At 37.2% G+C, this 16,391-nt stretch overlaps 1 protein-coding gene across 9 annotated transcripts in view; it reads right to left on the bottom strand.

Annotated features, from left to right (window-relative positions):
- RALGAPA2 (Ral GTPase activating protein catalytic subunit alpha 2) overlaps positions 1 to 16,391 on the bottom strand; it is a 324,605-nt gene that overhangs the window by 183,179 nt on the left and 125,035 nt on the right. For 5 of the 9 annotated variants that reach the window (XM_032351547.1, XM_032351553.1, XM_032351555.1 and 2 more), the window contains 4 exons: positions 14,055 to 14,189; positions 12,485 to 12,543; positions 7,489 to 7,579; positions 5,895 to 6,110 (listed from right to left, as the gene is read on the bottom strand). In XM_032351547.1, coding sequence (XP_032207438.1) covers positions 5,895 to 6,110; positions 7,489 to 7,579; positions 12,485 to 12,543; positions 14,055 to 14,189 — 501 coding nt within the window. The remainder of the gene's footprint in view (positions 1 to 5,894; positions 6,111 to 7,488; positions 7,580 to 12,484; positions 12,544 to 14,054; positions 14,190 to 16,391) is intronic. The other 4 variants (XM_032351549.1, XM_032351556.1, XM_032351550.1 and 1 more) reach the window with 3 other exon arrangements.

Here is a 16,391-nt window from a genome sequence, read left to right on the forward strand (position 1 = left end):
AATTGAAATGTTTTTGCCCCAAATTATTCCACTCATGGCATAAGTAACAGAACAGATGCTGACATTTTACATGTAGATGGTTCCTCAGTGAAGCAGCATTTAATTAAAAATGGGGATTTGAGAGATTTCAGAAAATTTCATGTTCACCCTAAAAATACCAACCATTTAGTTTATTTTCTTTTTTATGAGTAAGCTAGCATGCTAGTCTAGTATTGTTCTGTTTCATTATTACTAAATGGTATAGAGCCATTTAAAAAATTTTATTAAAGTGGAATCTCTCAAACAAAATCATATCATCTTTCTCCAAACACACATGATTTTAGCAGAGTTCTATACTTTATATAGAACTTTGCAAATATGCAAAGGATTTTAGCCATGAAATGTTCTGGTAATTGGTAAAACAGGCCCTTGGAGATTTCACATGGTTGCAATTTTATATAGACTTGGTAAAATGTTGAAGAAACATAGCGGACACTTGCAGATGCATAGCAGAAATTTGCAGATGAATTTCTCTTTCAATCTGAAAACTAAACAAAAGGCACAAATCCAAAGGCTTGAATAAAACACCTTCATTCTGGGACCAGAAAAATCAGGCCTCTATTTTGATCAAAAGTGAAGAAGTAGCAAGTTGGCGTTCTGTTGACCACCATTATAGCCTGGCTCTCCTCTTCTTCCTCATCTGCTTTCCAGCATATATTGTTCATTTTAAAGATTTTAGAAGGTGAGTAACCAACCCCATCATAGTCTATCACTGTTATTTTTCTTTATACTATTTCATGTCTTCAAAGTAGATCAAAGCCTAGTGAAAATGCTGAGAGTATGCACAACGGCAGAGAATGCTCACAAACCTTGTTCCTGCGAGAAGAGTTTTGGTGGCAGGTAACAGGGAATGTAATTCACATGCACAACTATAAATAAAAGTACAAGTGGTGAAAAGATTTCCATAACACTTGGAGGCAGGACTTGATAAATACACGAAATGGAAAAGATTTAGAAACTGAATCTTACATACTTTTTATTCTTAAAAAAGGTTAAAATTTAATTGCTGTTTTTAACTGAAAACAAGACAAAACAAAACAAAACAAATAAACCAGTAGCTTGCAACTTAAAGCTTACTCAGTTATTGATTCAAGTATTTACTGAATGTTTTCTCCTGCAGTGCACCATTCTAGGAGCCAAGAATCTGCTGTGACCACAACCAACAATGTCCCACTCCTAAAGCTTATATTCCAGTGGGGGATACCAAGGAGCCTCCTCCAAATAAACTAAACTGTTTGATACAGTATCTTACTGAACAAACCTTATCTTAAAATGTATTGCGGACCTGACAGGAACCTGGAAATTGGAAAGAGCATCAAAGATGGCTTGTACCTTTGGAGTTCTGCAAACCCTTGGGATTCTTAAAGTTTTTCTGATAATGAAAAAATTTTAAGTATGCTAAAGTTAAATTTAATGATTGATATTTATCTTACTGGTATCGATTGATAATGATTGATAGCTTTTCTTTTTCCATTTTGTTTAAGAAAATCTTCCCTAACTCAAGGTCTTAGACGTGTTTTTAGAAAAATGTTTTCTTCTAACAATTTTAAAATCTTTTCACATTTCAGTATTGTATCCATCTGTGAGCATGGTGTGAGGTAGGAATTCTATTTAATTTTTCTCCGTATGGCTGAATCCTTGTCCACAGGCATTTGTTCAACAATTTATTCTTTCCTTGTCAGAGCTGAAATGCCAAGTCTTTCATATTTCACAATTCCATGCCTGTGTGGATTCAATATGTATTTTATATTCCATTCCATTAGTTTTAGTTATCTATCCTTGTGACTAAAACTTTCTTTAAAAAACTCTTTAACACTTAATCACACAGCTTGTGGCCATCAGAATAAATGTCTTCTGTCTTTTTGGTAAGCTCTTAAATCAGACATGGCTATGACTTACTCATCTTTTTACTTCTAATAGCATAAATATCAGTATTTCTAGATTGCAAATTATTGATGAAGTCAATAGCAATACTGCTTCCTAGCTATAAAGTCATAAACATTCCCCCCTACAATCATTACCTGAACATAACAAAATTCATGTATGTATTAGTTGTATTTTATTATTTTCTGTATTCTTGATGCTCTGCCACCTAGGGTTTTCCTGACTAGGAAGAGACTGCCCCTCCCGGGGTTAGCTAACTTCTAGGGATAGCAAATAGTTCCTGTGTCTTTCATATGTAAACCCACCAAAATAACACTCATACTTCCCAATTACCTCCTTTATCTAGTTGCTGCACATCAAAGCCCAAGCACCCCAGGATCAAGAACCAGGCAACCAGTCAATGCTCCAAAAGCAGCTGAATTTATTCAAACTAGCCAATCCTAAATGTGCTTCACCAGCCTTGCCTTGAAACAACAATAAAGGCTGTTGCCTCTGTTTCCTTCTTTCTTTCTCTCTCCCCTCTCCTGACCAACCCTGATGCTTCCCCATGTATCCCCCTCTACCCCAGCAAGGCATACCATGGCCCTCTTTCTATGGACCTATGAGTATAAACTTTTTTCACAACAATCATTTCCATGTCTTCATGTCTCGCCATACCTGATTAAAACAAATTCCCATTTTAAAATGAAGAAAAATAAATTTAGCTGTTATTTTCAGCAAACATATAATAATGTAAATGAGAAAACAAATACTGTTAGCTTGCCAGGGATGAAGGAATTCAAGATTTTAGAAGCAGTTTATTATCCTAAACATTGATAGGATTGTAGGATTATTCAATGAGAAAGAAGAATACACTGAAATTGTTTGATCATTCTCTTTGCATGTCCTAAAGATCAGGCTAACGTGAGTTTTATTTTGCACATTTATGAAGAAATTGTTCTCTGAAGAACAGAAAGTTAAATTCAGAACTGTGATAATCCTTAAACCTTATCATATTACAGTTTGTCCTTTTCACAGATGACAAGATGAACTATTGAACTGAGCGTACTGATTCTCTATATTAGTATTTCAAAGAAGAACAAAGTATTTGGAGAAGTTAATCACAACACAGAGTGCATCATATAAAATTACCTTACACAGGTTTATTAAATTGACCTATCCCATGCATACTCTGAAATGGGATCAAAACTAATCTTTCCAAAGGACAGACAAAAGAAGTAGGCACCCAATTTTCTTTCTTTTCAGTAAAAATAATTAAAACTTGTTCTTGTTTAAGTAAATTCAACTTACTGAAAATTCACTATTGCCTTTGACAGGTGATTTCCCTTGGATAATCTGTATATTGGACCCAAAGAAGCCATTTATTCCATAATGTATAAATAATTCTCAAATAGTTAAAAGAGTCTGCAGTTGTAATTTGAACAGTAGTGTAGTAGAAAGGAGTAGACATAGCACTACCACTGGAGTCAAAACACTTTGGAAGCCAGTTCCAACTTTGGTAATTACTTTCTAGCCAGACAATATGATTTCTCTGTATCTCAGTTTCTCCATTCCTCAAACAGCATTCGTAAGACTTGGCCTGCTTACCACCCAGAATCAGGAAGGATGCCTCAAAATTCTCTGTGAACTGTCAAATCACTTATAAATTTACAGTATTATTATTTAAAATTATTACATATATCTATATATCATTATATATATATAGAATTTTAAATCATTTTTAAAAGAATCAAAAATTTGAGAAGCACAAATTGCTACTCAATAATTTATAAAATTAAGCACAAAATTTTGTCGCTCATTTTCTCACTGACTCTGCAAAGCTTCTACCACTGGCAGCTTTGAATATATAAACCAAAGATGTCCACTGTCTCTTAAGGACAACACTGCAGTATTTTAAGACAATGAATGCATTATTCACTTATGGCTAAGTGGTTTGTTCTTCTTTGTTCATGATCTATTCTAAATTAAAATACACACATTTAAATACACATTAAAATCATATTTCTTGGTCTTACCTATTTCATAGATAAATTATTTTATTCAACACCATTTTTCTAGGTAAATTTTATGAGGTTTTGATGTTACTCCATCAACAATTTCCAAGAACATTAGAAATTGGTTAAATGTTACAAAATAATTAATGAAAACCAAAGTTTGGTTGGTTAAAAAAAAACTGAGGCAAAATTTTAGCCTTCATTTATAATTTTAAAATGATTTTTAACATTTTAATAACACTTTTTACTCAACTTGTGCTTTCTAGTTTGTTTTTGTCTTCCTAACAGATAACTGCACATAAGCATGATTATGTGTGTGTGTGTGTGTGCATGTGGGTGTGAGCACACATGTGTGTGTGTATGTGCATGCATGCACATGTGTGTAGCTAAAACTGCAGAGCGCTTCCACGTGCACTGTTCTGTGCACCTGGCTTATGTGTTTTCATATTTATTCCTCCAACAACCCTATAATAGGGACTATCACTATCCACATTTTACAAAAAAGAAACTGACAGAGAGAGTAACTTGCTCAAGGCCACCCAACAATTCACTGACAAAGCCTGGATGCAGATCCAGAAAGTATGCCTCTGAATCTTAAAAATATAATACTCAGGAGAAAAGTAGCAAATACGATCCATATACACAATGGAGTATGAGGCCTCCAACAGAAAGGATGAATACTCAACTTTTGTATCAATATGGGCGGGACTGGAGGAGATTATGCTGAGTGAAAGAAGTCAAGCAGAGAGAGTCAATTATCATATGGTTTCACCTACTTGTGGAGCATAAGGAATAACATGGAGGACATTGGGAGATGGAGAGAAGTGAGTTGGGGGAAATCGGAGGGGGAGACAAACCATGAGAGATTGTGGACTCTGAGAAACAAACTGAAGGTTTTGGAGGGAAGGGGGGTGAGAGGCTGGGTGAGCCTTGTGGTAGGTATTATGAAGGGCACATATTGCATGGAGCACTGGGTGTGGTGCATAAACAATGAATTGTGGAACACTGAAAAGAAATAAAATAAAATGGGAAAAAAAAGAATACAATCACACTATGAATCTATAGTAAACACATTAGCTTGGGTGATGTAAGCGGAAAGGGACTGAGGATAAAAGATGAAAGATCAAAGTAAAATAAAAGGGGCTATGTGGACCAATGAACATGTGCTGTGAACTGAAAAACAGTATTATCTTGATGTTGTGCATTAGGGTTCTAAAAATTGAATGATAATAATAAAGCCAAATGGAATTGAAGTACATTTGAATTTAAAAAAACACAGAATATATTATTTTTTAGAAGTCTAAAATCTAAATTACATGACATATGGTTTAAGGATACAGATATATGTGGTTAAACGATAAAGAAATCAAGGGAATTATTACTGAATAATAGGCACCTAGGGTGACCAGATGACAAAAGAAGTGAAGAGACCTGAGAAGGGCCTAGAGAGAACTGGTGTGGGAGCCATTCTATTTCTTAAGTTGGGTAGTAAGCTCATTGGTGATCATTTTATTACTATGGCCCATTTATTACTTACATACAGGTCACAGCATTTTATTGTAAAAATTAAAGAAAATTTTAATCTATAAGCTGTTCAGACTCTTTGACTTATTCTGGATTTGTGATATGTGTTAGTTGGATAAATCACTCTTCTTTGTTTCCAAAGTCAAGCAAATTTGGTCATGGAAGGCAAAGGCTTGGCATGAATATCACTCACTACTCCCTCCCATGGTGGTCAGTTGGCATCAGCATGGCTTGCTTCCTCCCATGTCTGACCTCTGTTTTAGGATCTTCTCGACAAAGGACTCTGAGAATTCATGACTGATTATGAACAGGTGGTTGGGGCCGCCACAGCAATTTGGCCAGAGGTAGCACCCCACCATCATTGTGCTAAAGGATTACTAAAATTCTTGCAACTGGGAAGCTCTCGGATTCCCAACTGGTAACACTGGTGACTCTTTCTCAAAGAGCAGTTACCTGTTAAGTTCGAAGCATCAGTGGGACTCAGCTGTAACCAATGGCGGGCATCGGAGTCAGTCACAGCATCTGTGGGAGTATTCAGTTCTGGGTCTTCCTCACAGGTTGGCCATGGGCTCATGGACAGCTCTGCCTCATTGTTATAGCCCAGAGCTGTGTCACTACTGATACTTTCACCTGGCACAATGGAAGAACCGAAGTCTGAGATACAAATAGCTGGAAATCAGAATATTCCCAATTACCAACATGAAACTAAGCTGACAAGCAGGAACTGTTCAGAGTCTAGGGGCTTAAAAGCTGACATTGTGAAGATCTTGGTCAACAAAACAAAGCTCCAGATGCAGGGCACTAATGGTCATCATGAGCTCCCCTACCTACCACGAAGTTACAGTCTTTTCAAGGGAGGCTTCAATTCCGTTATCTCATATCCCCAAAAGATTACATCAAGTCCTTCAGCTTTCTACTCAACCGACTCAACTACGATATGTGCACAGGTGGGAGGAGAAGATGGAAATTCCTTTCACCACAAATTCAAGTTTATTCTACCAGCCGCAATAGCCTAAGGATGTTTTTTACCTTGAGCTTAAGGTTAAGACCTAAAGCCAGAGTGAATCACCCAGGCTCATAGGAGTTGAGGTGTCCAACTGCAAAAGACTTTTTCTAAAAGAAATTCTTCCCCTTAGACACTAAAAAGTTCTAATTTGTCATAATACAATGATGCTTTCAAAAGCTATTAAAGCCTAATAGAGTTATTTAGTCTGACACAAAACAGACCTAGACAGTCTGCTCCTCCAAGTCTTCTGTCTACTTCTTACCAGTTTTATGTGTCTACCCTTTCTGTCGGCTCACTCTTCTGTCTGCTCTTTGCATTCGCTGCTGACAGTCCCTCAGCCTTGCTGCTTCTAATCTGCTGTCCTCTCTTCACGTCCCAACAGCTGCAAGTTGTCCCAGCCACCAGGTAAACTGAAAGCTGCCCCAGTAACCAACCTGTCAGGTCCCTACTTCATTTGCCATAGAACTCTAAGCCAACAGGGTCTGAAGGTAGAGCCTAAGAGGAACTCCTCTGCCTCTACCAAACTACCCTGGATCTGCAGTTGTTTCTATGCTTCTACGAAGGGGGCAGACAGGAAGCTGACTTCAGGGAAACAGATTATTAGGGGCACAGTTTGCATACAGTATATAACATCTCTAAGGATTTGAATCAAATTTCATTTTTTTAAATACTTATACCATTGACTTCAGTGTACTTCTGAAGCATTTTGCCCCTAGCCTGTGGGAACTTCCTGGGGACGATCGTTTTTCCTTCTGGATCTGTTTGCTCAACCAGCCACTGGTCTTGCTTGTGCCTCTCACTTGGACGAAGGCCCAGGGTGGAAGGACAGGCTTCTATGGTACATATAATGGACTGGATCTGTTTTACTGTATATGTGGACTAACCATCCACCAATCCTGGGATTCCAGGAAAAAAGATGTCCCACTCCACAGCCATGTCTCTTCAAAGGATAAGATACCATACAAGTCAGAAAGTAGAAGGAAACAAAATAGATTTGACTCTAAAGTTGGACGAACAGAGACTGCCATTCCTGGAACTTACTCTTCTGTCTTTCCTTACATTTTCCTTGTGTCTGCTGCAAATCATCTTTTAAATCCAATTCAGCAGGGCTGCTGCTTCTTCGAACTAAGATCTTCAGACAAAAAGAAATAATACATTTGTTATAGGAAAGTTCTAATTTTTATAAGACTGCTAAGTTTCTAGTCCACACTTCTAAAGAAAAAGAAACAAACAATAATAATAGCAAAAAAAAATTAAATGATGTTTTCCATTTGAAGGATATGTGTTCACAAGTTACTATAATTGAATTATAAATTACTCAAGATCTGAAATTTTTGGCTTCTCCTTTGTCAAGTGACATCCAATTAAATTGATCTACTGAGAAGGGATGCCAGTTTCTATGGAAGTAATTTATTTTGAAGTTTCATTTGTACCTCTGCTTGAGCACATGTACATAAGGAAACCAATTCTGAAGAAGGCCTAAGTTACCATGGAATGGTGAGGGTGCTGGCAGAAAAGGTGTAAACTCCACCCAGACATCTAAAGGTCACTCAGTGCCTCCTTGTTAAATGTGTAACAGACTTTCCTGAGCACCACTCCACACTGAACCCTGTGTTAAATAGAAAGGACTAAAACATTTGGAGGCAATGTCTATACTCCACAATTTGTAACTTGCTTGGAGAGACAAAACATACACATTACACAAAATGATTACAGTGTACACAAGCAAAATATGCAAGTAAACTCTCTCTAAAAGGTATGCAGAATAAAGTGTTACCTTAATTGGCTCACAGTTACAGGAGAGCTGTTCAAGAAGGCAACAGACATGAAGTGGTAGAGAGAAGGCAGGAGGGGATTCAAGGCAGGAAGCACTGAGTGGTAATCAGCAAGTTCTATGTGCAGGAAAAGAAGCTGATTATATAGCAGGCCATGCAAGGCAGTCAGGTGAAGAAGGAAAATGTTAAGAAGAAAATGCAGACCACCCTCTAAAAGAGGTAGCTGCCAACTGGCCTTCAACATCAGGCTTACAAATTTCAACCCAATATTGATAAAATGAACAACTGTATGTTCCAGACAATAGTTTACTGTGATTAAAAATATAACTAGAAAGATAAGTCTAACAGTTATCTGTGGGATAGATTAAAATTCAGAAGAGAATTGCTATGGAACTGGTATAGTGACTAAGGAATGAGAGGATAAGGCTTTGATGGTGGAAAAGGAGAAAAGACAAATAAGAAAATGCTGTAGAATGACAGACAAGAGCTTATATGAGAGCTGTATATGGGAGTGGAGGAAAATTAAATCACAAAAGGGTATGAATCTAGGGGGACATGAGAACGATGGTGACAAAGGAAGGAGGGAAGGAAGGAGAACAGCAGGAAGGAAGGATGGAAAGAAGGAAAGAAGGAAGCGTAAGCGTAAGAACCAAGGAACTTGAGAAGATTTCTGATATTTCGATATTTTGGACTAAATGTCCAAAGCAAATATATTGTAAGTGGGCACCAAAATTCTAGGACTAGTGAGATAGAGGAGAAACTCAGGAATGAAGATGTAACATTTAAGGTCCTCCAGGGCAAAGTGCATAAAAAACCTGGGGTTCAATGAGTTGACTAAAGGGAAGACCACTAAACAAGCAAACAAATGAAAAAGAGGGGCAGAGATGTGTAATTAAAAAACAGAATAATTATGAAGCTAAAACAAAAAAGTATGTCATGGATTAAATTTTCAGAAGACTACCACCACACGAAAAAAATATTACCCAGCCTTAGAGAAGGATGATACAGGGCACCTGGATGGCTCAGTCGGTTAAGCGTCTGCCTTCGGCTCAGGTCATGATCCCAGGATCCCGGGAACGAGTCCCACAACAGGTTTCCTGTTCTGCAGGGAATCATCTTCTCCCTCTGCCCCTCCTCCCACTAGTTCTCTTAATCAATCTCTCTCTCTCTCTCTAATAATCTTAAAAACAAGAAGGATAATATACGCCTAATGTGGTAACAGAAATATACCCAGGATCTTTCCTTAACTAAAAAGCAGAATGTGGGCACGTCAGATTCTGACTACATTTCCTCCAGCTATAGAAATAGATTTTACACCAAAATTTCAGGCTCACAGGAGTAGAATAAACCTTCCAGTGATCCACACTCTGTCCCCAACCCCTCCCACAAAGTGAGCAGAAACCAGAGCAGTGAAATGGGGCTGCTGTAAGGGTAAATCTAGTATCACCACTGCCAGTGGCAAAAGGACCAAGAGTCTAGGATTAAAGTAGCACTCCTTGGTTCCTGGAAGAAACAAATACACATTGTTGTCCTGGTGAAACTCCATCACTTCAGACATTTAGATTTTCTGTGGATTAAGGTCCATCAGCTAGGAACTCACAATAAAAGATCACCAAGCACCCAAGGAAATAAATCACATGTACAAGAGTTTCAGAAACAACAAATATCAATCAGGCTTATACCCCATTCCCACCCCTAAGGATTTCAGATAATCAGAAAAAGAATCTAGAATTGTAATTTGTAACTGTTTTAAAGGAATAAAAGATGGGAATCACAAAAGTGAGCAAGCAAAAGAACTTATTAGAAATTGCAAGAAATCTTTAAAAAGAATTAACCTAAACTTTCAGAAGCAAAAGTTATAATGCTGGAACTAAAAAACTCAGGGGAAGTATTAAATAGCCAACTCCATATAAGTAAAGAGAGGAACTATCGAACTGAATGAAAGATCTGATGAATTACCTAGAATGTAGAAGAGGGCCAAGAAGAGTGGAAAATATGAAAGGAGACAGAACATGGAAGATAAAAATGAGAAAGTCCAAATGTATTTCTACTCAAAATTCCAGGGGGTAAAAAAAAAAAAGAGCTGAAAGAACAAAAAGAGGCAATATTTGAAGAAACGATTATCAAGAATTCTCAAAAACAATGGAAGAACAAGCACTCACAGATGCATGACATATAGCATATACAGAAATGACAAATGTATAAACCAAAAGAAAATGCATCTAAATATAATGTAGGAAGACTGAAGGGCAAGGACAAAGAACAGCAAAGAACAACAACTAGACAGAGTGGACAGAAGAATTCTCAATAGCAACAATGAAAGACAAAAGATAGTAGAAAAATAGTTTTCAAAAGAAGGTGGGCGGAAGGGAGAAAGAAATAGGGGAACTATAGTAATTAAGATGTTATACTACTCTCCACAGAGAAAAAGTAACCAATGAGTCAAGATAAATATATATGAGAGAAAGGTATCATTTCAGATCAATGAAGGAAAAATGAGTTCAATAAATGAGACCTAGGACAAGTGGTTATCCATGTGGGAAAAAATAAAATAAAATTAGATTCTATCTCACTCCATAAACAAGAATCAACTCCAGATGGATGAAAGACCTAAATGTGTACACCAAAACTGAAATACTTGTAAGTATTCTTATGCTTGTAGAGTTGGCATTTTAAGATTTTCATAAAACCTAACCACAAAAATGGTTAAAAATACCCGATTAAAAAAAAAAAAAAAAAGAAAAAAGAACTTCTGTTCATCAACAGGACACCCTTGAGAGACTGAAAATGTAAGCCATGTGCTAGAAAAAGGTATTTGGAGAAATATAACCAAAATAGGATCAGTCTTTAGACTGTATAAAGAATTAGTACAAATAAAAGAAAAAAAGACAAAATATCAATAGGAAAATGGCAAAGACACCACATGAAACAATGGTCAATCAACATGTGGAAAGATGTTAAACTTTATTAGTCTGAGAAATACAAAATAAAATGAGATCCCATTTTCACCCATCTGACTCATAAAAATTTTTAAATCTGACAATTGCAAGTGTTGATTTGTATGAATGGGAACTCTTGACACATTGCTGACAAAAAAATAAGTGGTGTAATCACTTCGGAAAATACACATTCTCTCATTAAAAAAATAAGGAAAACTAAAGGATATAATATTTGGAAATACATACATATAGAGAAAAACTACAGAGCAAAGAAAAGACATGATAAACACAAAGCCAACATAATGCTGCTCTCTGAGGGGACAAGGAAAGAACCTATAGGCCAAAGCAACAGCATCTGAAAAATTCTAGTTCTTTAACTGGGCGGTGGATGTGTAGGTGTTTGATTGTTGAAATATACATACACATATATCCAGAATATACATACATAAACTGGTATATGCCCCTTTAAAAAATAAAGACAGAAATAAAGACTGGTTATCTTCTATGCAGGAGGACTAGGGAGCAGATTTCTCTGTTTATTTTGCACCTTTCTGTAATGTTTGAGTTTTCCATTAATATATACTACATATTTTTAAAAATGACTAAGCAGGAGTTATCTGAGTGCATGAGATATGGACTACTTTTCAATGTTCTTCTTTATATTTTATATTCAGTCTAAAACAAACCAATACATGCTATTTTACCTTTTTCTAAAAAAGAAATCATAACTGATCTTTGCAAAAACTCACTTAGCTAGCATCTCATGTTAGGTGGAACATACTACTAAAAGCAGTTATCAGGAAGAGGGAATCTGAATATGTTTGACAGGAAAGGATACCTGCTTAATATAGAGTGCTATGTATAGACCAGAAGGTAAATTCCATTTTCCCACTAATTTTTTCTATTTTTGTAATGTGACTGTAATTTTACACAGAAAGCAAGCAAGTCTTAAGAGATCTCAGTAACTAATCACCAATCACAATAACCAATAGCCAATAACCCATCCAAAGGGAGAAATGTTTTAAAAGTACGTATTGCTGGGGCACCTGGGTGGCTCAGTAGGTTAAATATCTGCCTTCAGCTTAGGTCATGATCTCAAGGCCCTGGGACCAAGCCCTGCTTTGGGCTCTCTCCTCAGTGGAAGCCTGCTTCTTCCTCTCCCACTCTCCCTGCTTGTGTTCCCTCTCTCGCTATCTATCAAATAAATAAATTAAATCTTTAAAATAAATAAATTAATTAAAGTATCACTGCTACTAATAAATTTATTTTGCCAACAATTTATGTTTATTTTTAACAACAAACTATAGTTCGAAAATATCTTACTGTTATTCCTTCATGTTCTTTCTTCACATGTCCTTTATTTTCTTGAATAGCCTTGGACTCTGAGGAACTCAAAGTCTGTACGTTTTCTACCTTTTGACCTAGAGATGTGGGGGGAAAATTTATAAAATAAAATTTCAGATGATAAAATTAGAAAAAGATTTTTATGTATGAGTAATAAATCAAATTTAGATATCCTAAGATATGTAAAAACAGAAATTACGGATCTGGCAAACTGGTAGCCTATGGGTCAAATCTACTCTACAGAATCTTTGACCCCATGGGGAGTGGACTGAATGCTATTCACGGTTGCCAACAAGGTCCACTTAGCACATTATGTTAGTGCAAGAGAGGGCAGCAAGACCTCTCCTGGGGGCCTTCAGAGAGGGATCTCAACGGAAAGCTACCCGAGTTGGCCAGGTGAACTGACAGGAAAATAGAGCAGTACAGTGGCTCAGTATTACTCAAGAATAAAGACTGGGGAGAAAATGCAAAAATAACCAGTATCAGTAATAAAAAAGGGAGTATTGCCACACAGCCTATAAATATTCAAATGATAAGAGGCCAATAAATTTGAAAAAATATATATATCAATGGAAAAAACTCCCAGAAAAACATATCTCAATCTGAATCAAAATATGGAAAGGAAGTATCTTAATAGTCTTAAAATGATTTATAAATTTGAATGGTATTTAAAAATCTTCCTAGAAGAAAACTCCAGGGAACTGGTGGATCTACAAAATATTTCAGGGGAAAAAAAAAATCACAGCAGTCTTACACAAAACCTTTTGGAGAAGAGAAAATCTTTCAGATAATACATCTCTCAAGTTATTTCTTAATTGTATTTTCTTATTTCAACAAGATCTCTAAGAGGGAACACTTGCCTACTCTTTTGATGAGGCTATGAGGTAACTTACTGATAAAGAAGCTGGTTTATTTACTTAACTGATGAAACTAGAACTAAATGATAATAAGCACACTCACTGACACAACTAAAACACGCGCTATCTCTGAAAAATACATTATTTGCTGTTTAAAGGTCTAGCCATCTGGCTCTTTGCCGTCCATGCCCTGCTGTTGCTGAAAGGTGTTGGAGACACTGTGTGTTATCCCAAGTTATTGTTTCAACTTCAGCAGAGTCCACTAGCTGCTAATAAACTTCCTCACAAGTCTGGCCAGGCCTCCATGCTCATGGTCACCTTTTATGGCTCTCCTCACACAGCCCTTTCCCATGCGTCCCTCGCCGCCCCCCGCCCAACTTTGCTGCTCTTGCTGACCCCGTGGTGTAGCATTCTCACATCCCACCTATTGCAGTCCCTCTGGACTTCTCTCCAGTCCTCAAACAGGCTACTCTTAAAAGAGGTGCACCTAACTATATATAATTTAGATAAATGTATTAAAATAAACTGAAAATGTTTCATTGCCAGAAGTCACATCATTGCAAACTTAAAAAGAAAGTTCCCTTAAAAATAAATAAAGTCAGGTTAGAATAAATGTAGAATGCAGTCCGGCCTGCAGCTCCTTCCCAGCCAGGACCTGCAGCCCTGTGTAGGGAATTGCTGCTACTCCATACCCTGAGGAGAATCTGAGCACAGCGGCTCAGTGACGTCAGGTGTGCTGCTACTCCTCGTGAGGTGCTGCTGCTCCACTGCCAGACAGCCCGATTCAGCTGCAGGTGCATTTTCTGACTGCTGACATTCTTCCACCTCTGTAGGCGTGAACACAAAACATGCAGAGATGTATTTCAAACAATTTTGAAAACAATTTTTCAAAACAATTTCACCACTGAACCAACTGATTCTAAAAATGTAGTTTTAGATACCCCCCAACAAAAATTATACAGTAAGACCATCTGCATTTGCATCGTAAAGTTTTCTACACTTGTTAACAGTGATATTCCACTCCCAGAATACATTTTAAGTTCTGCAAAACATTTGATTTTCAAAGTGAGAAAAAAAAAAAGAGAAAAATCTGCTGAAATGGTTATGAACTGTAAAAGTCAGTTGGAATTTTAGGGACAGGCATGCCAAGGAATGAGAGAATGAGGAGATACATGGAATAGGTAACTTACACTTGCAGCCCTCAGCAGACTCCACACTCACTCACAGAACTGTGAAACTTTACGTCTATATAGCTAGAACATATTTCCAAAAATTTTAATTAACTTAAGTTTCACTACTTCTAAAAAGAGACAGACCCAAATTTAGCCCGTATCATGCTACCTGGCAGTGTTACCCACTTTCTCACCTGAAATGAGGCTTGTTGCCCACATTCCACCCTCAGTTTAACCCTTTACTCCAAAGATAAGCCAAAGCGCTGGTTCTCCCTAATCAGGAAGTCAGAAGATTCTAACTGTAATACACAGGACTTCAACAAAAGCTTGCTGTTTTTACTATCCAAATAAAAATTCCATTTTAAAGTACACTTTTACAAGTTATGAGACTTCAAAACTATAAAATTTGTGTGATGCTTCACTTATAATTCAGAGTATCAGGCCACAGTCTAAATTTAGAAACCCAAGGGAAACTGAACTTAGGGCATGAGCAAACAAAGGCCAAGGCAGCAAGAACACACAGATCCATTAAAGCACGGCTTTTCCAGGTTGTCTTTGCCCTTCTCTTCTCTTGAATAGTCAACTGTTCATTTTCCCGCAGAGAGACACAAGACATGTGTACATATCTGTGATGTCCCCACATGGCCCCAAGCACAGACTAGGCCCTTTTCACAGGTCTGCTTCTAGGTTCTTTGGCATTAGGCAACAGAAGCCAGAAGATACCATGGGACCAGCCCCTTCCGGCTGTCTTCCTTCATTGTTTATTCTAATTATGCAAGACACTGAAACCTTCTGCGTAGTGTTCATATTTGTTAATGAACCTACTTGTTAATCTAATATCAGTAGAGGGAGCCCAAGAGCTTCCTAATTCTCTAAAAAATAATTGGCAAATGTCAATTTTTATGGACAGTGGGAAGAGTTGGTTTAATTCACTTAAACTTGGTGCCAAAAGCTGGTAGATGTTGGCTTCTGGGCTAGGAGCAGAAACAAATAAAAGCAAGGCCAACACTGGCAGCATCATTTCAAAGATAAAGAACATCGCCATCTGGTGGGATACAGGACAGCCACAGCACCATGGCTTCCAAATTCGAGTGTCCCCACTGGTTCTCAACACAAGAGACGGGCCAAGAGCCTGCCATCACCAGCTGGTGTGCCTTCCCAACAGACTGGCCTAGTGCAGCTTTAAGGCTTTGTTTTTGTAAAACTGTTGGTAGGGACTTCTCAGATGGAACAAGACCAAGACCACAGAAATCACCGGTAGTGGTAAGGATGGGAACATCCATGATGAAAATGGAAAGGAAGAGAAGAATCACAGTGTCAAATGTGCTGTTAGGGCTGCTGTGCCACTTGTGCTCTGAGCTACTCCTAGAGTTGACTATTAAGTGACAGAGTGTGGAAAAATAAATTCTCATCTCACAATTAAAACTCAATATCCTGATTTGCAAATGTACATTTCTTGGCTTTTTCTCACAATTTGTGCTAAGTATATACTCAATATATATCTTGCATAATGAACAAATGAATACCAAAAACATTTTGTTAGTACTTTTTCTTTTTTTAAACAGTTCTTGAGCTCCCTCTGCTGGCTTTTTATTTGTTAAGAAAGCTGCTTGTTAAAGCTGCTCCCATTCCAGCTGGGAGCAGTTGTTTTTTCATAACAAATTAAGACTATTTTAACACCAATATACAAATATCAAGATATAGGATTATCTGATAATCAAAGAGAAATGAACAATTTGAGTTATATAAAAATTACAGTATACATTCTGGTAGGTCTAATGATTTTTCTCTTTTGAGTATCACACAATTTGTTTGAATCATATCAAAGAGCTAAATTCTATCTCAGGCTCACCAAAT

The sequence above is a fragment of the Mustela erminea genome, chromosome 7, assembly GCF_009829155.1.
Source record: "Mustela erminea isolate mMusErm1 chromosome 7, mMusErm1.Pri, whole genome shotgun sequence".
Classification (NCBI taxonomy): Eukaryota; Metazoa; Chordata; class Mammalia; order Carnivora; family Mustelidae; genus Mustela; species Mustela erminea.